This window comes from Sphaeramia orbicularis, chromosome 20 (genome assembly GCF_902148855.1).
Source record: "Sphaeramia orbicularis chromosome 20, fSphaOr1.1, whole genome shotgun sequence".
NCBI classification, from domain to species: Eukaryota; Metazoa; Chordata; class Actinopteri; order Kurtiformes; family Apogonidae; genus Sphaeramia; species Sphaeramia orbicularis.
Genome location: NC_043976.1, coordinates 14,170,583 through 14,198,576, shown reverse-complemented (window position 1 = coordinate 14,198,576; position 27,994 = coordinate 14,170,583). Strand labels below are relative to the sequence as shown.

Here is a 27,994-nt window from a genome sequence, read left to right as displayed (position 1 = left end):
TTTAGCTGATTCACAAAATAATTTCCCTTTTTTTTTCTTTTTTTCTTTTTTTTTTTAAACAAAAAAAGACATTGTGTCAGTGGCTAATGGAAATGACTATTCCATTGATATTCTTGGTTATATGTAGCCATGCATACTCCAATTATTGTGAAATACCAGCTAAACACAAATAATTCTCAGCAGGGGTCACTATCCAAGTTTGTCTTTTATGTCATTTTGAGTTTTTGCATTATAATTGGATTTATTTTTTCAGAATTTTATATGTGTAGCAGACTTTTTCAGCTGTGCTTACGTGTCTTCCTCCTTTATTTCGTCAACCAGTATGTTGAAAAGATTGACAGTATGGGTGCAGAACATATCCAAAAAATCTAGTACTTCATAATGTCAAAAAGAAAAGAAAAGAAAAATTAATATTTCTCCCTCTAATCAGAAATGTAGGTTTGTCATTTGTGCCTGACTATGTGTCACAAACTGCACTAAAAAACCCAGTCCAGATCCATAGTCTGAATGCACTGATGGACAGATGGAGTCCTGTAACCTCAATAATGTCGGGATGTTCCACATTTCAGTCACAAAAGGATATTCAACTGCAGCATGCTACCCGTATCACATTTGGTTTATGTAAGAGGAATATTACCGTGCATGTTGGTAGTTTTTTCTGTGCATGTAAACATACTGTCTCTCAGTGCATGTGCTGGACTCTTAACAGCGTTACAACTGCTATAAACACCACTGGAGTGACACACGAAAGCCTGTAAGTTTAGAAGTGACACCGGGTGGCATTGACCAGATTGACCCTCATACCAACCGAGTGGTGTGCTCCTACGACTATCGCAATGTTGAGGGCTTCGTCGAGGTCTCTGACTACCAGGGAGGATTCTGCATCCTATACGGGGGCTTCAGTAGGCTGGTACGAAATGACAGCATGTGCAATTCATGTCTTTTTTATCTGTTACGTAATATGAATCAAGAAATTAAGATGGGCTTCTTTTTTCCTCTTTTCCCTACTCTCTCAGCATCTGTTTGCCTCAGAGCATCGGGATGAAATCATCCGGAGCGCCATAGAGCATGCAGGGAATTTCATTGGCATCACACTACGACTGAGGAAGGAGGCCTTGACCTTCGAGGGGTTTGTGACGGACAGGTTGGGGAAGTACAGCTCAGATGAGAGCATCACTTCCCTGGCTGAATTCGTGGTTCAGAAGATCACACCTCGCCACCCAGTCAGTGCCTTTTATTTACCCTATTCTGCATTGATGAAGGATGAGAATATTTATTGTACATGTGTTTGTCCAACCTAGGAGCCTGTTAAACGTATCCTGGCCTTGACAGAAACCTGTTTAGTGGAGCGAGACCCGGCATCGTACAACATAGTCACCATCAAACCTTTTGGAGAGGTGGGCACTCACTAATCGAATAGATAGAAAGGGTAAAAGCATTGTTCAACTGAAATGTTTGTCTACTCCACTAGTCCTGTAAAGACAAAAGGGTCATTTAAACAGCCTTTTGTTCTATTATTTATGTAGTTCAACACAGTCAGGTAACAGCTGGGGTAAACATACTACAGTCTGTGAGAGATGAATAAAGTCCTCCCACCACCCTCTGTTTTCTCACTTGTTTTCTCCTTCATTTTCTGTCCCTGTAGGTTTTTGCTCTCATCTGTGATGTGGACAACCCTCAGGTGTTTACAGTTGAATTCATCAGAGGCCAGATCAGGAAGTTCTCTTCCACAGAGAGGTACATGAAAGATGTTTTCTATATTTATATTAATCCATAAAGACCCAGTGCGATTTTTGTGACAGTACCCAAATTATTTTTTTCTTTCTATGTAACATTTTTTAAGTGATTTATTACTGTTTATTATAATACTAGTGTGTCATATTAATACCAATATCTAGGGACCGAAGCTAGTAAATGCGTCATTCCTGTTTTTAACTTAATTTCCCATCATGCAGCATGGTATTGCGCTTCCGGTCAACCAAGCGATATGATTGTAAAGCTATTGTATTCCAAAATGACTAATATCTCCCAAAATATTGGTCCTATCAACTTGCTGCAATATTTGATGTGGAGATGGAACTATTCCTCAACTATTGGTACCAAATTGGCAAATTAAAAACGCCTACATTTCTCAGAACTATGCAGATACACACACACACTCACACACAGACGCTCTGAGACCTTCCAGTGTTATGATATAGATTATCCTCTGTATTTTGCTTTTTTCAGTGAAAACCCAGTATTTTCCTGTATTTATTCACAGATCATATAGATTTTCATAAGAGCTCATATTAAAGTTGAGGGCTATATCAGAAACGGAGGAAACTGAGGAAAAAGTGAGTTTTTCAGCAAATATATCATTAACTGAACATAAACCAAGCGTTTCCATCCACTGTCATTGATCCAACTCCATGGGTTTTTACTGGTGAATCAATGTTGTAGAAGATGACAGTGTTTCAACGTTCACTACAGAGCCTCTGAACGCCCAAATGGGTCATATCTGGTGACCATGAAAAGATGACAAACTGCATTTTACACCAGTTATTTGCATGTATTGACAAGATTAGTGGATCAATAGGTATTAAACATTTTAGATCAGTAGATACTTTTGATTGCCAGTGGATGTTTGGGTCTAAATGGGTTAACATACTACTAGCCTGTTCACATGTGTGTTTTTGTGTCTTTTGCTCTGTTTGTTCACCTTAATTCTAACACAGTTTAAATGCGTGCTTTTTCCTGTTTTGTTTCACTTGTATGAACTATTTGCTCCATACCAGTGTTTTTTTCTAATGCATTTAACAGAGTGTGCTTGGCTTCTCTGTAGGGACTCCTTATTGGCCAGCCTACTTGATGGAGTACGTGCATCCGGCAATAGGGACGTGTGTGTCAAGATGGCCCCCACCCAGCGAGGGCAGCGATGGGGCCTGCTGAGCATGCCTGTGGATGAGGAAGTGGAGAGTTTGCATCTCAAATTTCTGGCAGCACCTCCTAGTGAGTCAAAACCTATGATCTCATCAGTTTCAAATTACTTTACTCCCTCTTAAACTGTTATGGTTTTGACTCATTTGTTATAAAGAAAAGGTTGTCTGTGATCTGTGTTTCATGGTTCCTTCTCCCTCTCCTCAGATGGGAACTTTGCAGACGCAGTGTTCAGATTCAATGCCAACATTTCCTACAGTGGAGTTCTGCATGCAGTAACTCAAGATGTAAGTGTTGAGTGTGTTTTTCAGTGCTTCTCATGGGATTTTCTCTCATTTCCCTCCTTTTATCATCTTTTTATTTCTCTATTTTTTTCTGTTTAGGGTCTTTTCTCTGAGAACAAAGAGAAGCTCATCAACAACGCCATCCTGGCTCTTTTGTCCCAGGAGGCTGAGTTGCCGGCGCAAAATGCTGAGCTGGAGAGCCATTTTCAGGCCATCCGGCGCTTGGTGGCCTCCAAGGCTGGCTTCCAGGCTTTCACTCAGCTGCCTAAGTAAGAACGCAGAACATCCCTCTGCCTCTACCTGCCTACTTGTATCACTTTGAAGTTACGTTTCTCGTGAGCTGCTGGTAACAGGCATGCTCTGTCATTTCAAGGTCTGGTCAAGGGTCTGGACTCACAGATGGAACGTAAATATGAATCCATACATCTCAGTCTGCCCTCTGTCTCTGTTTTTTCTTTCGTATTCTTTTCCAGTGTCTTTCTTAGCCTTCTGTCGATCAGCCTCCTTCTCTTTCATCTGTGTTCTGCTTTCATCTCTGGCTTTTAGACAGGTGCTTTGTCTTTCCATTCCATTCAGGCGAGCTGTCGGTTTGCCTTGACCTTCCGCTCTCGCCATCTCATCTTTGTATTTTCTTACCTTCATCTCTCTCCGACTGCCTCAAACGTGTATCCTTCACATTTCTGCGTATGGCACAAGAGCCTTGTAGTCCTTTTCGGGTCACTGAGATGTATGAGAGGAACTGTATTTACTGTTGATTCTTTGTTCCTGAACCTCAATTGGGATTCCTGGAAGATTCATTGCTTGAGTAGCTTGGTGTTTCTCTCACACAACCACACGACACGGCTTAATATAAATGCAGATTTAAAGGGTTTTTTTCTTCCAAGGGAAACCTCTTTAATGTTGTTAGACTTTGTACTTGAACAGATGGTAGTCCGTGAGCAAAAGAAACAACAAGTCACTTGTGAAGCAATAAATTTTTTGCTCATCAAACCCCAGACCTCTTTCAAATAATAAAGTATTTGTGCTTTTAAAATTGTGTTATATTTTTGTTATGTGTGTTTTCACAGTTTCTCAAGGTCCACTTCATCACTAGAAGTGTTGGTAAATCTGTTGATATGTTTTTGTGTCCCAGGTTCAGGGAAAAATTGGGAGTAAAGACGGTAAAAGCTTTAAAACGGAACAATAACGGTGTGACACATGCTGCTATAGACATGCTCTGTGCCCTCATGTGTGTAAGTATCATTTCATTATCTGCGTTTCAGTCAAATATAGCACACACAAAACAATCGGCCATGTTTTATACCTTTCTTGCAGAGACCTTTTCACTCATCTTTTTCTTTCAGCCAATGCATGATGATTATGACCTGAGGCAGGAGCAGCTGAACAAGGCGTCTCTACTGTCCTCAAAGAAGTTCCTGGAAAACCTTCTTGAAAAATTCATCACTAATGTGGTACGTTGTTTCACTGGTTGCAGTTTTAGCTCAGGCTAATTGGAAAATGCACTTGAGTCATCACCTTCTGTACATTTGTAGTTTTTCAGTTCCCTAAGAATGTCCTCTTCTCTTTTTTCAGGACCATGGAACGGGAGCTTTAGTAATCAGCTCCTTATTGGACTTCTTAACGTTCGCTCTCTGCGCCCCCTACAGTGAAACCACAGAGGGCCAACAGTTTGACATGCTGCTCGAGATGGTTGCTTCCAATGGACGCACCCTGTTCAAGCTTTTCCAGGTGGGAAGATATTTAGATGCACACTAAAGAGTGGGTTTGATGGGAATTAATTCAAACTGATTTAGGAACCTCCCAGTGAAAGTTTTTGTTTTTGTATTTGTATGCATTTGATCCAGTTGTTTTTGGTTTCACATTGCAGTTTCACAAGAACATGAACAACCTCTGCATAACATTCACTGTACCTATTTCCTGTCATCACCACCTACAGTATGTGGGCTGTGGTGCCCGATATGTGTGGTTTCTAGAGCGCTTTTCATCTAGAAAGAAAAAGAGTGATCTGATTTATTTTGTTGCAACTCTACTATTATTACAGCATTATGACTATAACAATTAATAAACGTAAATTAATAAATTGGATTTTGATTACTTTGTACTGTTAAAAACTTTGTGCCCTCTGTTTGTAATAGTACTTATGCCCATTTTTCTTCTTCTTGTTCTTTTGTTGCTTCCTTGGTATAATGACTCAAAATGGCTGTAACTTGGTCAGAAAGTCCAACAATTCAAAAAAGTGTTTTCACGCTAGAAACAAAGCCAAGTGTGGTTCAGTTTGATTGGACTGGATTTATTCCTGCTCTTTTGGTCTGTATCAAGTTAATAAGTCCAAACATCCAGACAAAATGAGAGCTATCATCAGTCTCCTGACTCATCTGTTTAGTCCTGTTATACTGAGTTGTTTTTCTTCTTAATTGCAGCATCCATCTATGGCAATAGTGAAGGGAGCTGGTCTGGTGATGAAGGCTATTATTGAGGTGGGTTTTGCTGCAGTTCATAAATCAGTAGTTTTATACAGGGTTCCCACAGGGTCTTAAAAAGTCTTGAATGTACAAATCTGCTTTTAATACCTTAAAAAAAGACTTTAAAAGGTATGAATATTGATATGGTAGGTCTTCAGTTATGTTGCCATAAACTTGTTGGCTGTGTTACGTTTAATGTGTCTGTTAAATGTCCAAGCTGCAAAGAAAGTAACATTAGTCTACTCAGTTCCGTCCATTCCAACCTGACAGTTTCTGTTGAAATTAGGAACCAATTATTGCTTACTTTGCATCCCCTGGTGAGGAATGATCGTAGAAGTGAAAAGCAACCATGGGGAAGTGCAAATTTAACAATGCCTGGTTGGAGTAAATAAATGCATTTTCCTAAATTGTACGATTCACAAATTTTTGCCAGTATGGCTGTGAAATGGGCCTTAAATTCTGTTCTATGTAGTCTTAAAAATTCTTAAATTTAACTTGTAGAAACCTGTAGGAACTTTGTTTTAATAACTCGTTGGTACTGATGCCCACCCATCCTATTTTTTATCCTAACCAACTCACATTTGCTTAAATTCAGGAAGGTGATAAGGAAATAGCAACTAAGATGCAGGAGCTGGCGCTGAGTGAAGGGGCTCTCCCGAGGCATCTGCACACATCTTTGTTCACGATCAGCGCAGACCAGAGGATGCTCACAAACAGGTAATTAAATATTCTCAACAAAAAAACTACTATATTCATTGATAGTAGTAGATTATGTGTGTGATAAATTGAAATTTTCACCCAGAAAACTCTTGTTGTGTGAAAAACTAGGACCTTTATTAGATAAACATGTAACCAATAGTAGGGACGTCCGCTCAGACAATCAAATAACACAGTGGCTCAACTGTTTTTTCCCCTCAGGCAACTCAGCCGTCATCTAGTTGGTCTGTGGACAGCAGAAAACCCTGTCGCTATGAACCTATTGAAGAGGATACTGGTAAGGCTCCAAAGCAGCCCAGTTCATAGTTTTAACATAATATATTTGATGCCCATCCAAACCTCATGGCAGAAGCTATTAGTCTAATGATGGTGATGGAGGCACAGTGCTCCAGGATGAAAGCCAACGTGTTTCTCTGGCAGCTGTGATGCTCTGTTTAAGTCTGTCTTTGTTAAATTTTGTTATACCTTTTGTTATAATTTTGTTGGTTTATAGATATACCAGGAATTCTGTCTGTCTGAGATTTTTGTCATTTCCTGGGCACTATTCACCCAGTTCTTTTACAATTTCACACATGTTCTTTACCACTAGGAGAGGTGCAGTCTCCAGTGCTCAGTTTGATAGCTGAATTTAAATTTTTAATATTTATTTATTTATTTATTACAAATATTTGAACATTTTAACTTAGAAAATTTATCCATTCCATTTCTCAGACACTATTAACCCGATTCTTTTCAAATTGGACACACATGCTCTTTATTACTACGAGTGGGGCAGTGCACAGTTTAATGACTGAATTTCAATTTTGGGATTGATTGATTGATTCATTCATTCATTCAATTTGTCCAGCTGATTTCTCAGACATTATTCACCCAGTTTTTTGTTTTTTTTTCAAATTTCACACACATTCTTCACATGGATCTTTCTCTCAATTTTTGCATTTTTTACACATTTTTGAAATGTTTTTAAAGAGATTGAAAGCTAAGACTCAAAACGAATCCCTGGGTACACATAGTATCAATGAGCAGGAGGGGTAAAGTGTGCAACTGTGCGGGGTATTAGTGAACACTTACTTTTTCACTTGTTCGTTTCTTATTTCACTCCCAGCCAATGGGGTTGCTGGCTTACCTTGACAGTCCTGACCCAGTCCCAGAAAAAGATGTGGACCGAATGCACATCCGTGACAACTTGAAAATCGCCACGGTATCTTACCCACCACATCATATCAGTACTTTTTTAAAGATCAACCAAAAAAATCTCCATCTTTTGTCCTGTGTTTTAAATATAATTTTGGTGTTGTTCTGCACAGGATCAGCTGAATCGCAACAAGGTGCCAGAGTGGCAAAGGATAGCAGGCAAAGCAGCCAAAGAGGTGGAGAAGTTTGCCAAGGAGAAGGCTGATATAGTGTTGATGCACTGGAGAGATAAGATGGGCATAGCTCAGAAGGAGGTGAGGCTTCTGTTTTTTCTCCCTTTTTTCTTAGCAGGACTTAGACACTGATTAACTTCAGTTCTTCGGCCCACTGCTGCTCCTGCTGCTGACTTTATCTGTGCAGGTGGCTCTAGCTGCTGCTTCTCCTGTTGATGCTGAACAGTGCTGCAGAATCCACAAGCAATAATAAGACTTTTTTCAGATGCTGCTGCTGTTTTGCATGGAGAGCTGTGTCAGCTTGTGATAGCTCTGCTGCTGCCTGGCCTCACGGAAGCAGAATATATCAAGATTAAAATCACTTTCGACTTTTTCTCTACCTTTTTATTTACTTGCTATTGAACGCTCAAGCTGTATATTTTTTCTTCAGCCGTGACGTGAGGTTACAGTTTTTGCTCTGTGTTCCAGCTGAACATGGCGAAGTATGTTATTTAGATCAAAAGCTGTTTGATTTGCTCATTGTCAATTGAGGCTGAGCCTGTGTGGGTCATTGTTGCAGATTGTGTGTGGGTGTGCTAAGGTTGATGGCGTCTGCTGAGATGAAAAAAAAAAAGTTATGGCTCTCTGGCTGTTCTGCGAAATTAAATTCTACCTTCAAACAAAGCTCAAAACTTACTTCACCTGAATGTCACCATGCCTCGTTCTCTGTTCTCTGGCTTCACTGTCTGAAACTGACAAAAGACAATCAACTATCTATGATTGACCTGCTCTTGCTCAACAGTCCCTAATCACATCCATTACCTTATTTTTATCACCTTATTTACTTGTTCACAATTCATTTAAAAAAAACCCACTATACTCTAACATAAAGTATCGATACCAACCTCTTTGTATCAGTGACCCTTTTGTTACAATTCATCTGTTTGATCCAAGGAACAATAATCTCTCTGTGTTGTCTCTGCCCCACCCTCCCCTTGTCTTGTGTGGTTTCTCTGCTGTCAAACAATGCAGCAGGACAGAAATAACCTGGTAAGTAGGAGTGACCATTGGGATCCTATTTGTATATTCTTTCTGTCAATCAAACGATTTTGAATCCCCCCCCCCCCCATCTTTGTGTGGTAAATTGGGTGCGTTTTGTAAAGTAACCAAACCAAGCAATACTCTAATATAATCTACAGTGAAAGACTTAGAATGAACAGTATGAAATTAGAATGCAGTTCAACAATAGATACAATCATAAGAAAAAAATATCAGTTACATCATACTACGTGTGCAACCTTGAACATGTTTCTTCTTGATAATCAAGTAGATATTTCCACTAGCACACTGTCTGTCCTAGCCCCATAATACCATTATTTAAACATGCTTTCTGTAGCGTTTTGTCTTAAATATTTAATGACCAATTAAATTCTGAGACATAAGTAGAATTGCCATTAACAAAAGGCCATGTACTGGCATCGGGTTTTTTTTTTCATAGAACTTGAGATGGTTTCAAAAGAGAAAAACGTTTACTCTAGCATTTTAAGGTTTTACGGGTAGTAGTAAATCCTTGTTGAAAGGAAGCAACACAATCAAGAGGCCTGTAATTGTACTGTAAGCAGCAAGTCACACAGATGACTACAGACAGTGCAAAGATGTGTCTCATCCAGCTACGATCACAGAATGCACCCAATTTTGGGATCCCATTTTGGTTTTATGTTTCATAACTTGTATGTTGGTTCAATGACGACATTATTTTCGGTCTTTGTCTATCTTCTAATATTCTTCTTTCATATCCTTTTCAAAACCATTTTTGTGTTCATATCTGATGTGCGTAAGCTATCAGTCATCTTGTTGCCATTCCAGCTTCTCATCTCTCTTCTGCTCATATGCTGAAAAAGGACGAATGTTGAGCTCTAAAAGTAGCATAAGGTGTTCTCTCAATAGGTTGTGTGTCTTTTAATTTCAGAATCCTAACCAAAAACCAGTGATCCTCAGAAAGAGAAGGCAGCGAATTAAGATTGAATCCAACTGGGAGCTTTTCTACTACAGGTACCACATGTCAATCAGTCAATCAAATTTTGTTTGTCTAGCACCAAATCATAACAAAAGTTATCTCATGACACTTTACATTTAGAGCTGGTCTAAACCAGACATATCTGCCAAAGACAGATCAAACTGTTTGCTAATTGTGTTAGTTGTATGTAATACTCATCTTGATTTTGTTACCCCTCAGCCAACTCATTGTAATCGTTTTGTCATCTGTCTGTCCGTCTGTCCATTCAACAACATAATTGCATTATCTGAAGAATGCATTGAGATATCTGAACCAAATTTATACAGTGGATGCATCTTGGCATGGAGCAGAAGCCTATTGAAAATAGGTCACCTTGACCTACTTTTTCAATGTCTAAAGGCCTTGTGCAGTTATAATATCTGAGTACTTTCAAATGTAAATATGCATGTAGTAAATTTTGCACAGAGACAATCTAATATAAATTATAGGGCAGTAACTTTCAACAGAATCTTACACTATATTGTGTAGGGGGGGTATTAAAAGTGTGCAGCACATTATGTTTTTATTTAACAGTCTGATCTATTTTTATGGGAAGCTTTCAGGGTAGCATCTTGGCTAACATGAATCCTCCATGCTGGCTATAATTTCTGTAATGTTCCATTACATTTTTCTGGATTAAGAACAGTTTACATGATCTGTATTTCACCTTTCCAGTCTAACCTGCTTTATTGTCTTTCTCCAGATTCCAGCTCGACCATGCACGGTCCAACCTCATCTGGAACCTAAAGACAAGGGAGGAGTTGAGGGATGCTCTGGAGGGAGAGATGCGAGCTTTTGGCGTGGATCGTGAACTCGGCAACGCCACTGTCATCTCATGGAACCACCAGGAGTTTGAGGTGTGTGTTAAGATGAAATTTCCTACACACACTTCCATTTAGTTTTTGGTTACGAAACAAGTTTTGGATAATGACAAGTTTGTTTGTATTACATGATACAAATGGAATATGCTCTTTATTTTTAGGTGAAATATGAGTGCCTTTCAGATGAGATCAAGATTGGGGATTATTACCTACGTCTGCTGCTGGAGGAGGATGAAAATGAAGAATCGAGTGCCATCAAGAGATCGTAAGACTGCAACAAACAACTAAAAATAACTGTATTAACTGTATTCTGTATCAAAACTCACATGATGATTTATGCTTCTCCTTTTCCCTCTCTTAGTTATGAGTTCTTTAATGAGCTCTACCATCGCTTTCTGCTTACACCCAAAGTCACGATGAAGTGCCTGTGCCTGCAGGCTCTCGCAATAGTTTACGGAAAGTGCTATGAGGAGATCGGCCCCTTCACAGACACAAAATACATTGTGGGCATGCTGGATCGGGTGGGTACAACCAGACAGTCAATGCAGTATTTCGTCTGGGTGCAGCTTTGTACGCCAATCCTGAAATATTTACTGTAAGTACACTTCTGTGGTTACAGTGCACGGACAAACTGGAAAGAGACCGACTCATCCTTTTCCTCAACAAACTAATTCTCAACAAGGTAGGCTAATGAAACACTACTTTTGGGTTTGCTACTTCATATTAGCTGAAACTCCAGGTTTTTTGGCCCTTTTCAGAAATATTTGTTTGTTCTGCAGAAAAATGTGAAGGAAGTAATGGACTCCAATGGAGTGCGTATCTTGGTGGACCTGCTCACATTAGCACATCTGCACACCAGCAGAGCAACTGTACCCCTACAGGTAAAAACAAACCTGTGGTGTTTAAATGATACTGAGTGACTTTGTATTTTGCAACATAAACTTTGTTTTCAGTACCAAATAGCTGTGTTGTTTTTTGTTTTTTTTTTCACAGAGCAATGTACTGGAAGCAGCACCGGATATGAAAAGGGAGAGTGAGAAAGAGTGGTACTTCGGTAACGCAGACAAGGAAAGAAGAGGACCATTCAGTTTTGAAGAGGTATGTATGTTAATTATAAAATCTTAAAATATTGCTTTCATTGCTGCTGCTTCCCTTTGCATATTTCTATTTTTACTGTTTTCTTTAATTATCTCCCTTAATGTTCCCCCTCCAGATGCAGGAGTTTTGGAGCACAGGTGTCTTGACCGCAAAAACACGTTGCTGGGCTCAGGGGATGGATGGATGGCGCCCCCTACAGGCCATTCCCCAGCTAAAATGGTGCCTCTTGGCCACCGGTCAGGCTGTGATGAACGAGTCTGATCTGGCTACGCTCATCCTCAACATGCTCATCACCATGTGCTCCTACTACCCCAGCAGGTGGGAATCACACATTGTGTATTTATTGTTTTGAAGTAAGATAAACATGTTGTATTTTCTGTTGAAACACAGGTATTTGCTCTCACATACTTCATTGTCTATTTTATTTATTACCCAGGGATCAGGATAATGCTATTATCCGTCCTTTACCTAAGATCAAGAGGATGATTAGTGACAATGCTAGCCTTCCTCACATTGTTCAGGTTTGCAGTTTGACTCTATATGCTTTCAGAAATTGGCAAAACAAAACATTATTGTCTCACGGTCTCACTTATCTTTACTTTGCTTTGCTTTCTGTAGCTCTTGTTGACCTTTGACCCCATCCTGGTGGAAAAAGTAGCCAATGTTCTGTACTTGGTGATGCAAGACAACCCCAACCTGCAGCGCCTCTATTTGACTGGAGTCTTCTTCTTCATCATGATGTACACCGGCTCCAATGTTCTGCCTGTTGCAAGGTGAAAACATCACAAACAAATCCCACACTTTGCACAAAGATTCTCACAGGCCTTTTTGCTCATTATGAACTCATTTAAAATCTTAACAACAGTAATGATTCCTCATTCCCTTTGTTCCATTTTCTTTAGATTCCTTAAGTACACCCACCTGAAGCAAGCCTTCAAATCAGAGGAGGTAAGGACAGATGTTCAGCCTATCCATTCAAACAGATTTTACTTTATCCTTTTTCTGAAACTGACAGCTGGTTGGTTCTTCTCTCCAGTCTAAGGGTCAGGACATAGTGCAGCGGAGTGTTCTGGGGCCAGTGCTGCCTGAGGCCATGGTCTGCTACCTGGAGAACTATGAGGCCGAGCGCTTCTCTGAAATATTCCTTGGAGAGTTTGATACCCCGGAGGCCATTTGGAGCAGTGAGATGAGGTAGACATTAGTCTCTTCTATATATATTTAATTAATGATTAGTCTAAATTAAAATGTGTATGTGTTGAAAAGCTGTGGTAAAAGTTGACATCTAATGTTTAGGAATTATTCGTATATAAATCTACATCATCTATTTCAGGCGGATGATGATTGAGAAGATAGCTGCCCATGTTGCGGACTTCAGCCCCAGACTACAGAGTAACACACGGGCCCTATATCAGTACTGCCCTATACCTGTGATCAGCTTCCCTCAGCTGGATAATGAGCTCTTCTGCAACATCTACTACCTCAGACATCTGTGTGACACCATCCGCTTCCCTGACTGGCCCATTCGTGATGCTGTACGTTTATTTTTTCTTCCTTATTGTGCCACTTTTATATCAAAAGTTGTCTATCTGAATGTGTGAGGAAATGAACAATGAATCAATAAAACCACTATAGAAATTCTATCCATTATTATTATTATTATTATTATTATTATTATTATTATTTTAACACTCTGATGCTACTATGATCAACTGTTCAGGTGAAGCTGCTAAAAGATACTCTTGAAGCTTGGAAGAGAGAAGTGGAGAAGAAGCCTCCCTCTATGTCTGTGGATGACGCCTACGAAGTCCTGAACCTCCCAAAAGGACAGGGACAGTGAGTGAACTTTATTACCAGTCGATTGTCCGCAGTGAAGCATCGATATTCAACGTAGTATATATAAATAAACTGGATTTGAATAGGACTCTCATTTTGATCCATAGCATATAAAATATTTCCTTGGATTGTTGTCAGTGAGTGATTATTTACTTAATTCTGTCTTAAGGCATGAGGAGAGTAAAATCAGGAAAGCCTACTTCAGACTGGCCCAAAAGTACCATCCTGACAAGAACCCAGAGGGCAGGGTATGTATCAAGATTATTCCTGACAGTAATGTGTTCCTCAGTACTGCTTGTTGTTTTTGTTTTGGTTTTAATCTGTTGTTTGGGTTTTTTTTGTAGGAAATGTTTGAGAAAGTCAACAAAGCCTATGAGTTCCTCTGTACCAAGTCTGCCCGTATCGTGGATGGACCTGATCCAGAAAACATCATTCTCATCCTTAAAACACAGAGCATCCTCTTCAACAGACATAAACAAGGTATGATGAAAAACATGGTTTTTAATATCTTGTTACAGAATTGAAATTGTATGAAATAGGTTGATTGTTCAGTGTTTGAGGCGTTTAACTGATGTAACTAATCCTCTGACTGCTTATTTATCCTCAAATAGAACTGGAACCGTACAAGTACGCTGGTTACCCCATGCTCATTAAAACCATCACAATGGAGACGGAGGATGATCAGCTTTTCTCTAAGACCTCACCCCTGCTTCCAGCTGCTGCAGAGCTCGCCTTCCACACAGTCAACTGCTCAGCTCTGAATGCGGAGGAGCTGCGACGTGAGAACGGCATCGAGGTATGCATGCAGACCATTCCTCTAATATTATCACGTCTAAGTGAACCCTTGGATATGAACCTGTGTTTGATTTAATGAGTAATAAATTGCTGCCTGTATTTAATCAGGTGTTGTTGGAAGCTCTTTCCCGATGCGTTGCTGTCCTCACTGCATCCAGTAAAGCTGATGACATGGCTGTTCAGGTACAGAGGTCAACATGTACTATTCAATCACTTCTGTAAAAATTGTAATTGCAGTAATTTAAAAAAAAAATCCTAAATGTTCCACAGGTGTGCGGGCACATCTGTAAGTGCTATAGTGTTGCAGCTCAGTTTGAGGAATGCAGGGAGAAGATCATTGAACTTCCCAATATCATCAGGGACATCTGCCACATCTTGTACTATGGAAAGGTGAGGATTTTGGACCAGCTGTTTACTTAAAAAGCAGCATTTTAACATAGTATGTGTATAATGTACAAAGTGTCCTCGAGAAAACAAACTAAGTCACATTTCCACACACAGTATTTGGAACATTTAGTCCTGGAACATAAAAGGCTCCGTCAGACCAATGGTTGATAATGAAGCCAATGCAGAGGTATCTTAAAGTTATAAAGTTATAACACCACTGATGGCTACTGGGGATGGCTCATAAAAGCTCTGGCTCCTTTAATATTTTTTCCAGGTGTCATTACAGTCTCAACTATTTTATTTAGAACCTCTTATAAGTGATTGGATGGTCCATCTTTGAATTATTTATCAGATAAATAGATCTTGAATAGTTTTGTGTGACAGGTCTGTATGAGAGCTTGTTCACCTGCCAAGTCAAGACTTTTCAAGATTCTTTTTATGTAATAAAACTCATTTTATCCTGTCAAAAATATGATTTTTTTGGTCAGACGATGCTTAATGGGGTTAATCGTTGTTAGTTAGGTGACATTGAGCAGTAGTTCACCTATGACCCTCTGGTGTGTCACTTTTGTCCAAATATGTTCACTTCCACCTCCAAAAAGTCAATATGATGATGACCAAATCACAAAGTGCTTGCATGCACTTGCTCCCCAAACTAAATTTCGACCTTGTGCTGGAAAATGCACCGAAACTCCAAATGTTCCTCGTTTCTGTGTGGAAGCATGGCTCATATTATAGTTTCTTTAGTTACAGGTATCCTTTTTGCCTCTACTAATGATCTGTTAGTTCTTTTGAAGTGTTTTTCTTTTCCGGCATAAAGCCTCCTCCAGCCTAAAATTATGCGTAATGATCTCTGGAGGCCTATTTAAGCCACCAGTACACTTGGCTGTATTCTTGGCTTGTTAATGGTTGATGTCTAATAATGTAGTAATGATTTAATTTAGTTGCTCACAGAGTACCTCTTCATTTAGGTTTTTACTTCTTCAGCAGCCCAGACATTTATTATTCTTCAGGATCCTCAGCTGTGATTCATGTTCTCTCCTTTTTCCTCCTCTCAGGGTCTCCCAAAAACTGCAGCATTGGCAGTGCAGTGCGTCAGCTCCTTTGCCGTGGACTTCTTCTTACAGACCCATCTGTACCATGCTGGTGTACTTTGGCACTTGCTGGTCCACCTCTTCAACTATGATTACACTCTGGAGGAGAGTGGCGTGCAGGCGAGCCAGGACACGAATCAGCAGGAGGTTGCCAACAGCCTCGCCAAGCTCAGCCTGGTGGCTCTCAGCCGTCTGGGGGGATACGTTCAAGCACCACACAGCCCAGATGGCAACAATCCTGTCTCAGAAACCAACGGCATCGAGGGGACGCCACCAGAGAACCCTACAATTCGCAAGAGTCTAGCTGCCATGTTAACGCCGTACATTTCAAGGAAGCTGAGTACAGGATCTCCTGCTGAGGTCTGTGTGAGAGATGGATAGTGCTCTGTGTTACAAAACTGTTACATCTAAGCACTCATTTCATGCATACTCTGTTGTGTATTTAGGTCTTGAAGCTGCTGAATAGTAACTCAGAGAATCCATACTTGATCTGGAACAACGGAACTCGTGCTGAGCTGCAGGAGTTCCTAGAGGGTCAACAAGAGGGAAACATCAAGAGGGTGAGAACTACCAATAACTCTATCAAAGCAACACAGTCATATCTGAGATGTATCACACTAACAGAACTGTGCCAGTGTATGTAATTTAAATGTAATAAATGTACTCTGCTTTTGTGGTGTCTTTCAAGGGAGAAAACGATGAAAGCTTTGGTGCAGAGTTTTTGTTCAGTGATCACAGCAAAGAGCTGATAGTTGGGGAGATCTTTGTCCGGGTTTATAATGAGCAACCAACTTTTCCACTTGAGGTGAGTGAAATCACAGTAATTGAAGAATAAATGTCATGGTAAGGCTCAGAAAGGTTTTTATATCGAATATATATTAGGTAAAAACCTTAAATCCCATCATACCCAATGGGCTCTATGCATACCCCCACTACTTCCTGAACTTCAGGTGGGTCCTTTATTTCCTGTCTTTCATTATTGGACACACTGATTAAGCCAGGTGTGCCTGCTACTTCCTGTTGTGACTACTGATTAATTCGGCACACCTGGACTAATCAGTGTGTTCAATAATGAAAGACAGGAAATAAAGGACCCACCTGAAGTTCAAGAAGTAGTGGAGCTGTACATAGAGCCCATTCTTAAATAGTCATATCTGGATGGCTGTGGCTCGGGAGGCAAAGCAGGTCGTCCAGAAACTGAAGGGTTGGCGGTTCGCTTTGTCCTAGTCATGTGCCATTGTGTTTTTGGGCAAAACACTTTGCTCACCTTGTCTCTAGTGTCACTCCCACTAAATGTGAGAGTGAAAGAATAATGGATCAATAATGTAAAGCGCATTGGGTGCCTTGAAAAGTGTTATAGAAACCCAATCTATTATTATTATTATTATCATTATCATTATCATTATCATTATTATTATTATTATTATTGTTATTAATATTATTAGAGTTGTAAGCAGAGTTAAGGCTGACACATTAATCAATTTGACCAATTATGTTTTAGCTAATATTCTGTGTTAAAACTTGTTGATACTGGGGGAAAACAATGACTCAGAAAATAGAGATTGCCTAGATTTGTTATCTTTAGTTTGATATTCAGTTCCACGTTTATTAAAGGTCTGTCCGTCCAAGATTTTTGTCCAACCAATTTCTTGGACACTGTTCACCCGATCTTTACATGTGCTTTTCTCTCATTTTTTATTTATTTATTTTTATAAATTTATTAAAAAGTTAGCAAAAAGACTGATAGATAAGACTCAACATTAATCCCTGGGTAGGCAGGGTATCAATGAGCAGGAGGGGCTAAGTGTTGTGCGGGGTGGGGGCTATTAATCACTTGTTGATTAGTTACTTTGACTCAGAGTAGATTAGATGTGAAATTAATATCTGACAGCGCAGTTTTTATGGTATATATCAACAGATTAATCAGCTGTCATTTTTGTATCAGCCTTTAAGAATCCAGTTTTAGTTGACTGCTATTGAATGATGTATTATTCATTATTAGGGCAAAACAAAACCTGTTGTGATGCCGTGTGTTTTATTATTTCTGTTCAGTTTCCCAAAGCATTTGCGGCCAGTCTCCTGGACTATGTTGGCTCACAGGCCCAGTATCTCCACACCCTGCTGGCCATGAGTCAGAGTAACAAGGTGGAGTCCCAGCAACACGCCGAGAGGCTCCGCTTTGCCGAGATGGCTTTAGAGGCTCTCCGCAACGTCATCAAGAACAACCCTGGTGAGACGTGGCATTTCTCCTGGCCCTGCTTTGTCTGAATAAATTATGTCTAGGTAGTGAGCAGAGGTGGGACCAAGTCAGTGTTTTGCAAGTCACAAGTAAGTCTCAAGTCTTTGTCCGCAAGTCCTGAGTCAAGGCTGATAAGTTTCAAGTCAAGTCCCATGTCAAGACTGTGAAGTTCCAAGTCGAGTCCAAGTCCTAAACTTTGAATTTCAAGTCCTTCGAGTCTTTTTAACAGTAATAATAAATTACATTTTGATGACAGATCCTATACACTTTTTAAATCAGGATTTATTTATCAAAACATATTTGATAAAATAAGTGAACTGACAACAAGTACAAAATGTGCAAAAACAAAGTGCTGATTAGGGGTGGGAATTGATAGGATTTTATCATTATCAGTGCCATTGTCGATTCTGCTTACCAATCCAATTCCTTATCAGTTCTCTCATAGATTCCTGAGTGTTTTTTTAAGTGGGGGAAAAAAGTAGTTTTACAGGTCATAGTGGAGTTTGTTTGACCATTTTCCATATCAAATCATTCCCAATGTCACACATATACACCATTGTACACACACAAACTGAAAGTGAAATACAATCATATTTTCCTTAACTGTTTAATGAATAAATGTAAATATTCTGAAAGAATGAGGATTTTAAAACATGTTAGGGTGATATGATCCAGACTGGTCAGTAGTGGTACTCCTGGTGAGTGACAGACAAATCACAACAGTGGCATATGGTGATGTTACTCTGTAAGTCCTGTTGTCTGGTTTCCCCTACGCTGCGTTGTGATCTGTGCGCTCGGACCCAGTCCATGTGTACCGCAACGTGACGTAGGGAAAACCAGAAAACATCATGATGGAAAATGAGAGAATCGTTAGGAAGAATTGATAACACTGGAGGTGTACAATTCTGATTGAACTGATCAATTGGAACCGGTTTTCGATTTCCACCCCTACTGCTGACAGGTCACACAAGCACACTAGGGCAGCGAGAGAGAGAGGTGGGTTGTGTCGCTTCATGAGGGAGGTATGAAATGACTAGTAGTAATGATTAGTACACTTTTTAAATGACTCACTTTTAAATCTTAAAGTTTTGGGTACTGTATCAAGTCTTTTCAAGTCATAAGGCTGAAGTCTGAGTGAAGTCACAAGTTAGTGGTGTTCAAGTCCAAGTCGAGTTGCAAGTCGAGTCTAAAGTCATCAAATGAATAACTAAAGTCCAATTCGAGTCCAAGTCATGTGACTTGAGTCCACATCTCTGGCGAGTTATTCATAATTCTTGATTTTTAGAATTCGATATTAAAGCAGTTCCATTTTCATAATTACAGGTTCGGAGTCTGAGTGCATTGGCCACTTTAAGCTGCTCTTCTCACTGTTGCGGGTTCACGGAGCTGGCAGAGTTCAACAGCTGGTTCTGGAGGTAAGTGTAACAGTTTGTTGTTTGCATTTTCTCTGAACTACGTACACCTCCTTCTCAGTGGTATGAAATTTAACCATATTGGCTTCCACTGTAGGTTGTAAATACAGTGACATCAAATCAAGAATGTGTGAGCAACATCGCAGAGTCCCTGGTGTTATCCAATCTGCTGTTGCTGCTGCACTCACTCCCCTCCAGTAAGAAGACATTCTGAGACAAAGAAAATCTGTTGCTTCATGTGTCAGTTTTTATCTTTGACTTTAACTATTTATTTTTATCTTTTAGGCAGACAAATGGTGCTGGAAACCCTGTATGCACTGACCTCCAATACAAAGATAGTCAAAGAGGCTATGGCCAAAGGTCAGCGTGATGCTTTATTTGTTTTAGATACAGTTATTTTAATAGTTTCGAGTTTTCAGATGCTTACTTGAATTCGTCTGTTTCCCAGGTGCTCTGATCTACCTGTTAGATCTGTTCTGTAACTGCACACACCCCCAGGTTCGCACACAGACCGCAGAGCTCTTCTCCAAGATGACGTCAGACAAGCTTGTTGGGCCGAAGGTAAGTCTGGGCAGGATCACCTTCACGAGGGATCTGCGAATCAGTTTCCTGAAGTGTTAAAATACCCTTGTAGAATGATAGTACTGATAATACCAATAAACTATTCTTACTCTCACATACATTCATATTAAGGGATCTCTTGGAATTTAAAACAGTGCAAATATTTTACAAAGCAAGAAATTAATAACTTCCAACTAACATATGGAGATTATTCACAGATAGAGGGTCGTTATGATTGCAGACAGAAACTAAATATGAACATTGCACTAGATCAAATCTTAAAAAGATGTTCATTTCATGTTGTGGAGTGGTTTTGTGGAATAGAATGGAACTAAATATCAAACAGTATGAAAACATCACAAAAGTTAAGAAGATGTATAAAAACCTTATTTTCCAGAGATATAGTAATAATGAATGGGATACTATAGTTAATGATGGTATGTTAAAATTTCTTCTCTTTTTTTCAGTGATTTAATGACTGACCTATTCTTTACATGCACTCTATACATTAGCTGATTAGCCAAGTCATGTGAAATTGAAGTAGGACAATATAAGGTCAGGTTCTTCTTACTCCATTTCAGAAATAAAGTATTGTTAAAAAGCCACAAAGAAATAGCTGTACATTGTGTAATGTTTTGTTCTTATTTTGGTTAACTTATTGCCTTGAGTGTTCTGTTTAAATTTGTACTTTCTTTTTGCCTTTTGTTCCCCTTTTTATTTTATTCCTACTTACATTCGAAATAAAGCTTATCATAATGAAAAATAAGGTTTTCTTCATCATATCATCACTTCTTTTTTTCATTTTACTGATCCGATTCCTGTAGGTGCGTCTAACTCTGATACGTTTCCTTCCGGGTGTGTTCATGGACGCAATGCGAGACAATGCAGAGGCTGCAGTCCACATATTTGAGGGAACGCACGAGAATCCTGAGCTCATCTGGAACGACAGCTCCAGGGAGACTGTGTCTACCACTGTCCGAGAGATGATGCTTGAGTATGACTCATATTTATGATGTGATGATCATTTTTGTTTTGCATGAACTGTTTTTGTAGAGATTTAGTAACATTTAATAGGAATATCTGTACATGAACAACCCATAACTACTACTTACTCTAATTTAATTCATAAGATATACAGGGTGTCCATAAAGTCTCTTTACAGTTTTGCTCATTTATTACAAAAGCAAATTATTCCAAAATGAAAAGTAAATGTTGAAGTTTTTGTTTTGTTTTTTTTGCATCATTTAATCCACCTCTATATGGGCACCATTATTGCATGAACCACATCCATTCCATGTTGGCTGTATCATAGCCTGATCAGTGGGGTCAATGTCATCAGTGATCTTTTGCTTCTGGTCACTGATGTCCCATATCTTTGTTCAATACACGATATCTTTAACATAATCCCATAGACAGAAATCCAGGGGAGTGATATCTGGTGAACGAGGTGTCCAGGGAATTGGACCATCCCTTCCATTCCACCGGTGTGTAAATGTTTGATTTAGGATCCCACCAACATGCAGAACCCAATGTGGTGGTGCACCATCTACCTGGAAAATGATGGTTGGTTGAAGGTCATCCAGTTGAGGTGACACCTATTCAGTCAAAAGGTCAAGGGGAAACTTTTACAGTAATTGATCTCTCGTTGAAGAAAGATGGACCAATGATTTGATTGGACATGATCCAACAATGTGATTAAAAACTTTGATATCCACTGAGAACATAGAACAAATCTGATTAATATGTTGCATCAGTTGCTTTTGTAATAATTTTTACCCCTCTGCCAACTTTTGGCTGAAGGGGTATTGTAATTGTTTTGTCATCTGTCTGTCTGTTCATCTGTCCTTTCAACGGCGTAATCGCATTATCTAAAGAATGCATTGAGATAGCCGCACCAAATGTATACAAAGACAGTCTAATCTGAATTATAGGGCAATAACTTTCAACAGAATCTTACACTGTACTTGGCCGAGGGGTATTAAAAGTGCACTGCATGTTATGTTTTTGAATTAAGAGACTTTGTGGACACCCCGTATATACATTTTTTAACAGTAAAAAAAAAAAAAGAAAACTGATCTAATTGTGTAGTATTGTATTCACTTGGCTGTGGTTGAATGAATAGAAAGGTGAAGGTAGTTTAGGTAAAGAGCTTGATCATTACTGTGATACCTAAAATTATACCTCAATGATTTTTTTTGCTTTCTGAAATCTTTTGCAGGCACTTTAAACAGCAAAAGGATAATCCTGATGTGAACTGGAAAGTAAGTGCAGTCATTTATTGTTGCTTTAGAAGAGTAAAATGTGATGTATGATATAATGTGTCAAAATAAATCTCTTCTTACACTCTGTCAGTTGCCAGAGGTGTTCACCGTGGCGTATGGAGCAGGACAGGGCGAGCTTGAAGTGGGTGGTGTCTTCCTGCGTATCTTTATTGCTCAGCCAGGCTGGGTGTTACGCAAGCCGAGAGAGTTCCTAGTGTCCCTCCTGGAGACCCTGACGGAGCTGCTGGAGAAAAATAACCCCAATGTAAGCCGCTTCACTGAGAAACAGATACGCATCCATGTGCAAAGCATGATTGTTGCACTTCTTACCCACATGCCATTTTCTTTTCTGCAGGGGGAGGCTTTGGAGACAGTCACCACGGCAGCAGTTTGTCTGTTCAGCACACAGAGCCAGCTGGCCGACCAGGTCCCTCCTTTGGGTCACCTGCCTCGCATTCTGGCAGCACTCAACCACAAGAACAACGCTGTGCCCAAGAGCTCAATTCGCCTCATACACGTGTTATCAGACAACGAGGTGAGAAACCAACATTATTCTCTATCCTGGACCTATTTCAGACCTTGTTTTGCAGATTTAGAAAGGATTAAGCCTGGAATCGTAGTTAACGACTCTAAGATATTCACGACACTGTTTACTGAGAATCAAATATTCCCTGGATGTGTTTGTGTAGCTGTGTGTGCGTTCCATGGCCTCTCTGGAGACCATCGGCCCTCTAATGACTGGGATGAAAATGCGGGCAGACATGGCAGGCTTGGCATGCGAAGCTCTCAACCGCATGTTCCAGAAGGAGCAGACAGAACTAGTGGCCCAGGTACGTTGACGCCACAGTTTTATTGTTGAATTCACTCGCAAGATGTTTGACGCAGCCTTAATAAAACTGGTTATTTCCGAACAGGCTCTACGAGTGGAGCTGGTGCCGTATCTCCTGAAGCTACTGGAAGGAATAGGACTGGAGACATTAGACAACCCCTCAGCTACGAAGGCCCAGATAGTAAAGGCTCTCAAGTCAATGACTCGCAGTCTGCAGTACGGAGAACAGGTAACATAGGCTGACATCTCAGTCCAGTGGATTATGGAGAGGAAATCGTCGCAGAATCATCATGAATGTGTATTTTTCATCTACTAATGAAAAGAGGTTTACAAGCCATTTCTAGACTTTTTTTTTTTTATTCAAGTTTTTATTCAGAACAGTCTCATGAGATATACAGGACATCAATGGTACAAAGTACACTGTTCTCTCTCTTTTTTTTTTTTTTGGAAAAGTAAAAAAGGGTATCAATAATACTCACTTAAAGGAAGAAAGAGAAAGAAAAGTGTAATATACATAAAATAAATATGTAAAAATGGATAATAATGATATTAACAAGTTTGTACACATAGCCAACCACACTTCTAGGAAATAAGACAAAGAAAATTATGCATAAATACATATATTTGTGGACACACAATGTAGTATTTATAATCATAATACAAAGAAAAAAAAAGGAGCCTAACAGTGCACATGTACATTTGGTATTGATAATCAAGTATAAAAGGTAACTATGAACGTAAGAGTAGCACAGAAAAAAACCCCAAAAACCTTCATTTCTAGACTTTTGTGAATGTATGTGTTTTAATAGAGCAATGACAAGTGATTCTGTTCATTTAGAGAAACCTCTTCCAGCTCATATATTCCACTCTTCCATTAATACAACAATCATTTGTAGATCTCTCTGAGGTTGAAAGATGAATCCCTGCATGCAAATGTAAGGGACAAATCAGCAGATGCATGCTTATATATAAATAAAAGTAAATGAATGCCACATATTTTTAGACATTTGTAGGTATAAGAAATATTAAGATATCAAATTAAATAGGAATATTTTTCAAGGTGTGAAGTTGTGGATTGGAGCATCTTTTTGTCAACACCCCGTATTACACATAGATTGTTGCACACATTTTTTTAGATCACGTTATACACATTTGTCATTGTTAATATAATTTGAAATCATATAAATGGAAATTGTAGTTGTTACTCTGCAAATTTCAAAATGACTATAGTTTGTCTGATTCACTTCACTTTTCCAATTACCACTTTGCAGGTGAATGAGATTCTAGCGAAGTCCTCGGTGTGGAGTGCCTTCAAAGACCAGAAACACGATCTTTTCATCTCAGAGTCTCAAACTGCAGGCTACCTGACAGGTACGAGTATTTTAATAAAAGCTGCAATTAGACACTGAGTATGCTATTTTCTCATCAAGAGAAGATGTTGAAAGGTTGTTCTGTCACAGCCAAATTGCTTAAAAGGTAAGTCATGTGTGCCTCTGTGAGCTGGTATTGAATCTAAATGCTTTGCTTTATCCTTAAAACCACCTTGTGGCTGATTCCGCACTTTATGCTTAATCCCAGCTGCCCTTTATCTCTCCACGTTCTATAACCTCCTGGCTCTGCCCTCTCCTCCCTCTTTGTCCTTCACATTTCCTCCTCAGGGGTATCCACTCCTTCTCTCCTGGCTGCCAGCAGCCCACTGCGAGGTGGGCTCTAGACTCCTGAGCTGGGCCCTCACAGCCCACCTCTTTCTTGCTCTGATGCAGGTAGATGTTGAACCTCGCTCCCACTGCCATTCCTTGCTTTTTTACCTCCATCTTCATGGACACTCCATTTTCACTCCGCTTCTTCATCTCTGTAATCCTGACAATGTCATAACGTCTTAAATTTCTTTCACTAACTTTGCATCATATACCAGGGTGATGAATACCACAGAGGAAAAATGTCTGTAAGTTGTATGAAAGGCAGGTGGACATGGATATTCATTCTCCACTCAGAAGAACATGTTGGAACCACTCTGGGTTAAGAAGTGTACGTAGCCAGAGGACAGACTAGTTTGGTTCTGAGATTAATTTTCATACATTGACAAAAAATTTACATTCTAAACACTATTTCATGTAAATGGCTGAGAAAAGTCCTGTGTTTGCTCATTTAATATTGAATACAAGGGAATATTGAATATAAGGGAAAATACTACTCTAACTCTTCATTGTTTATAACACTTGGTATTAGAACAGATGAATAATGTGGGAGTGTAAATGAGTTGAGTCTAGTGTCTTAATATACAAAGATAATATGACAGAAGGCAGGATTACAATGCAATGGTTCAGTACATTAAACAGAGTCAGTATGTTTATCTATCTGTCTGCCATTTGGTTCTGAGGCACAAGTGGAATACCTCTTAATATTGTTCACCAAACACATTCTGAGATATTTGTTGGGCAGGTGACTTCTACCATTCTGGTATCCATTTGCCATCATTTGGTTTCAGCTTTCATGGCAGTTACATCTGTTAAGTCAGGGTTTCTCAACCTTTTTTGAACCACAGCCCACTAACGGCATCATGAACCTACTGGCACCCCCCCCATTGCAAAAAAATTTGTGGGACAGGGGTATGATTAGCCAGATGATATGCATCCCCTCCCACCCGCTCATAGATTGAGGTCCAGAAGAGTATGTGCCAAATGATTTTTAATGTTGTGATGTACAACAATAGTTGCTAATGCACACATTTGCATGCATGACGATGTCACTTGTGACCCCCCCCCTCCCCCCCGCCCCATGTGTTCACACCCTCCCGGTTGAGAACCACTGTGCTAAGTGATTCATGGAGCTGTTTTTCGAAACCACTTAGCTCCTCTGGTCTCAGTGGAATTATATAATGACAGTAAACCAACATCAGAAAGCATTTAGCACTTTTTGATTTTGTTATATAACTTTAAGTTTATATATATATATATATATATATATATATATATATATATATATATCATCGTTATTTTTTTTTTTCTGAATTATTAGATATGATTTTTTTTTTCATCAGTTCAGATGAAGACTCTTGGACAAGAGACAAAACCTTTTCAAAAGAGCAAAACCAGTTCAGTTGAACTTCAAAAACTACCAGGAAGAACAATAGCCTGCACAAATGAAAACTTACACAGACATTAGACAAGATAAAAAAAAAAAAATCTGATCTGCATTAACAAGCAGCAAAAAGCACAAAATCAGAAACAACAGGAGTCAAACAAAATAGATTACAGTGGCTTTGCCTTTACTGCCAAAATAGACAAAGAAAAGGACATTCGTCATAGATATAAATGATGTACATACGTAGATGTTTTCTATTTATTACACACCCTGTATAACATACCTTCATATGCTGACCTTTTTACAAACCCTCCATGATAAGTAGTGTCTCTAGTCTCATGTTGTGATCACCCTTTTATTCATACAGTAGTTGATCATCACCATTAGGTCTCCTGTTCATCTCAGTCCAACCTCTAATGTGTCCCATCTCCCTTTGACCCTCAGGTCCAGGAGTAGCAGGTTACCTTACAGCAGGAACTGGCACCACGGTAATGCCCAGCGTCCCACCCCCTGTGGACAACGACATCGGAGACCAAGGCTGACGGACACTCACAGTCTCGCTCACGCGCCCAGACTGCCCTGCAGCCTTCACAGCCGCAGCTCAGAGGGACTGTCCAGCTCCCAGATGAGGGGATGGAGAGAGAGAAAGACGGAGGGAGGACAGCACACCACCACAGACTGTCACCAAAATTACCACAACGCCTCCTCCGGCATTGCTCTCCTCTCCCCCTCCAAATGGCACTCAAGTCTTCATAAACACTTTGAAATTGTTTTAACGGATGACCACACTTTGTTTTCGTTTCTGTGCTACTTTCATTGTTTCTTCTAATGACACACAGAAGAGTTTACTTTTTGTATGAATATATTTTTTACTCTACATTTTTTTTTCCTGTGAGAAAGACATTGGGAAACTGAGAATTATTATGGGTAAACTGTCTCTTCTCTATTACCTTCCTCCTTGTAATTTCTGATTGGCTGTACTTGCCCATTAAATATCTCCTCTCTGAGGGTACTGCCGGACCTATCTGCCATCCGCATAAAAATATCTAATCTGTATAGCAGTATTCTGGTATGACAAAGGAAATGGGTGTTGAAGGAGGAAGTAGCTGAACAGATTAGTACGATTTCGCTGCCCTGTTTCTACCATCACAGCCCTCAGTCTGATTCTGACCTCTTGTCTGGTTTGATCTGCCCACCAAATGTTTTGCCTTTTATTCCTCTGATCTTAATTCCTACATTCTTCTCTCTCTTTAAAGGCTACCCTTCCTGCCTCAATTTTTAAGATAACTTTCCTTCCCACCTTAATGGAAAAAGCACTAGAATATTTAAAAGTGAATAATAACCTTTTACCAACGGAAATGAGCTTCTGCTAAGACCTGACGAATGATGTTGACTCTGATTATGATTCTATGTGAAAGACTAGTGCAATTTGTGAAATGTTCAATGTAATATTACGTATATAAACTTTCTATATGAATGTACATTAAAAAAAATAAATCAGACGCACCTGTACATAAAATTTTAAGAATAAAAGGGAACTCACAGTGTTGTTCTTTTGTATTTACATTTGTATTGTTTAACACATTTTATTACAGTAAATTGTGCCTACATACACAATTCTCTGCTATTGTTAAAATTAAGCAAAACCATTTTATACTTGCCAGTGGAGAAAAAAAATATTTTTAAGACATTTTTAGTTAACATGAAACCATATATTATTAAATCTTTGAACGTTAAATAAGCTTGAATATCAGTTTTAGGTTGCAAGATAGAGGTGTTGATAAATTTTCTATTTG

At 39.4% G+C, this 27,994-nt stretch overlaps 1 protein-coding gene across 5 annotated transcripts in view; it reads left to right on the top strand.

Annotated features, from left to right (window-relative positions):
- Positions 1–27,747, top strand: part of dnajc13 (DnaJ heat shock protein family (Hsp40) member C13) — a 40,535-nt gene extending 12,788 nt beyond the window's left edge. The window contains exons 6-58 of one of the 5 annotated variants that reach the window (XM_030122993.1): positions 710–910; positions 1,017–1,223; positions 1,302–1,397; positions 1,646–1,737; positions 2,825–2,991; positions 3,127–3,206; positions 3,303–3,472; positions 3,577–3,609; positions 4,336–4,435; positions 4,547–4,654; positions 4,776–4,931; positions 5,624–5,680; positions 6,261–6,382; positions 6,584–6,659; positions 7,488–7,583; positions 7,690–7,830; positions 8,761–8,778; positions 9,698–9,780; positions 10,488–10,641; positions 10,767–10,870; positions 10,967–11,126; positions 11,225–11,287; positions 11,385–11,486; positions 11,599–11,703; positions 11,819–12,021; positions 12,140–12,224; positions 12,322–12,476; positions 12,606–12,651; positions 12,740–12,894; positions 13,034–13,235; positions 13,421–13,536; positions 13,706–13,784; positions 13,881–14,016; positions 14,148–14,332; positions 14,440–14,514; positions 14,602–14,721; positions 15,777–16,172; positions 16,259–16,372; positions 16,501–16,617; positions 17,865–18,042; positions 19,375–19,466; positions 19,561–19,660; positions 19,749–19,823; positions 19,912–20,024; positions 20,849–21,018; positions 22,243–22,285; positions 22,377–22,550; positions 22,641–22,820; positions 22,975–23,115; positions 23,200–23,343; positions 24,386–24,485; positions 24,773–24,877; positions 26,643–27,747. In XM_030122993.1, the coding sequence (XP_029978853.1) occupies positions 710–910; positions 1,017–1,223; positions 1,302–1,397; positions 1,646–1,737; positions 2,825–2,991; positions 3,127–3,206; positions 3,303–3,472; positions 3,577–3,609; positions 4,336–4,435; positions 4,547–4,654; positions 4,776–4,931; positions 5,624–5,680; positions 6,261–6,382; positions 6,584–6,659; positions 7,488–7,583; positions 7,690–7,830; positions 8,761–8,778; positions 9,698–9,780; positions 10,488–10,641; positions 10,767–10,870; positions 10,967–11,126; positions 11,225–11,287; positions 11,385–11,486; positions 11,599–11,703; positions 11,819–12,021; positions 12,140–12,224; positions 12,322–12,476; positions 12,606–12,651; positions 12,740–12,894; positions 13,034–13,235; positions 13,421–13,536; positions 13,706–13,784; positions 13,881–14,016; positions 14,148–14,332; positions 14,440–14,514; positions 14,602–14,721; positions 15,777–16,172; positions 16,259–16,372; positions 16,501–16,617; positions 17,865–18,042; positions 19,375–19,466; positions 19,561–19,660; positions 19,749–19,823; positions 19,912–20,024; positions 20,849–21,018; positions 22,243–22,285; positions 22,377–22,550; positions 22,641–22,820; positions 22,975–23,115; positions 23,200–23,343; positions 24,386–24,485; positions 24,773–24,828 (6,441 nt within the window). In that variant the 3' untranslated portion in view covers positions 24,829–24,877; positions 26,643–27,747. The remainder of the gene's footprint in view (positions 1–709; positions 911–1,016; positions 1,224–1,301; positions 1,398–1,645; positions 1,738–2,824; positions 2,992–3,126; positions 3,207–3,302; positions 3,473–3,576; positions 3,610–4,335; positions 4,436–4,546; positions 4,655–4,775; positions 4,932–5,623; positions 5,681–6,260; positions 6,383–6,583; positions 6,660–7,487; positions 7,584–7,689; positions 7,831–8,760; positions 8,779–9,697; positions 9,781–10,487; positions 10,642–10,766; positions 10,871–10,966; positions 11,127–11,224; positions 11,288–11,384; positions 11,487–11,598; positions 11,704–11,818; positions 12,022–12,139; positions 12,225–12,321; positions 12,477–12,605; positions 12,652–12,739; positions 12,895–13,033; positions 13,236–13,420; positions 13,537–13,705; positions 13,785–13,880; positions 14,017–14,147; positions 14,333–14,439; positions 14,515–14,601; positions 14,722–15,776; positions 16,173–16,258; positions 16,373–16,500; positions 16,618–17,864; positions 18,043–19,374; positions 19,467–19,560; positions 19,661–19,748; positions 19,824–19,911; positions 20,025–20,848; positions 21,019–22,242; positions 22,286–22,376; positions 22,551–22,640; positions 22,821–22,974; positions 23,116–23,199; positions 23,344–24,385; positions 24,486–24,772; positions 24,878–26,642) is intronic. The other 4 variants (XM_030122990.1, XM_030122989.1, XM_030122992.1 and 1 more) reach the window with 4 other exon arrangements.
- Positions 27,748–27,994: the final 247 nt, after the last annotated feature.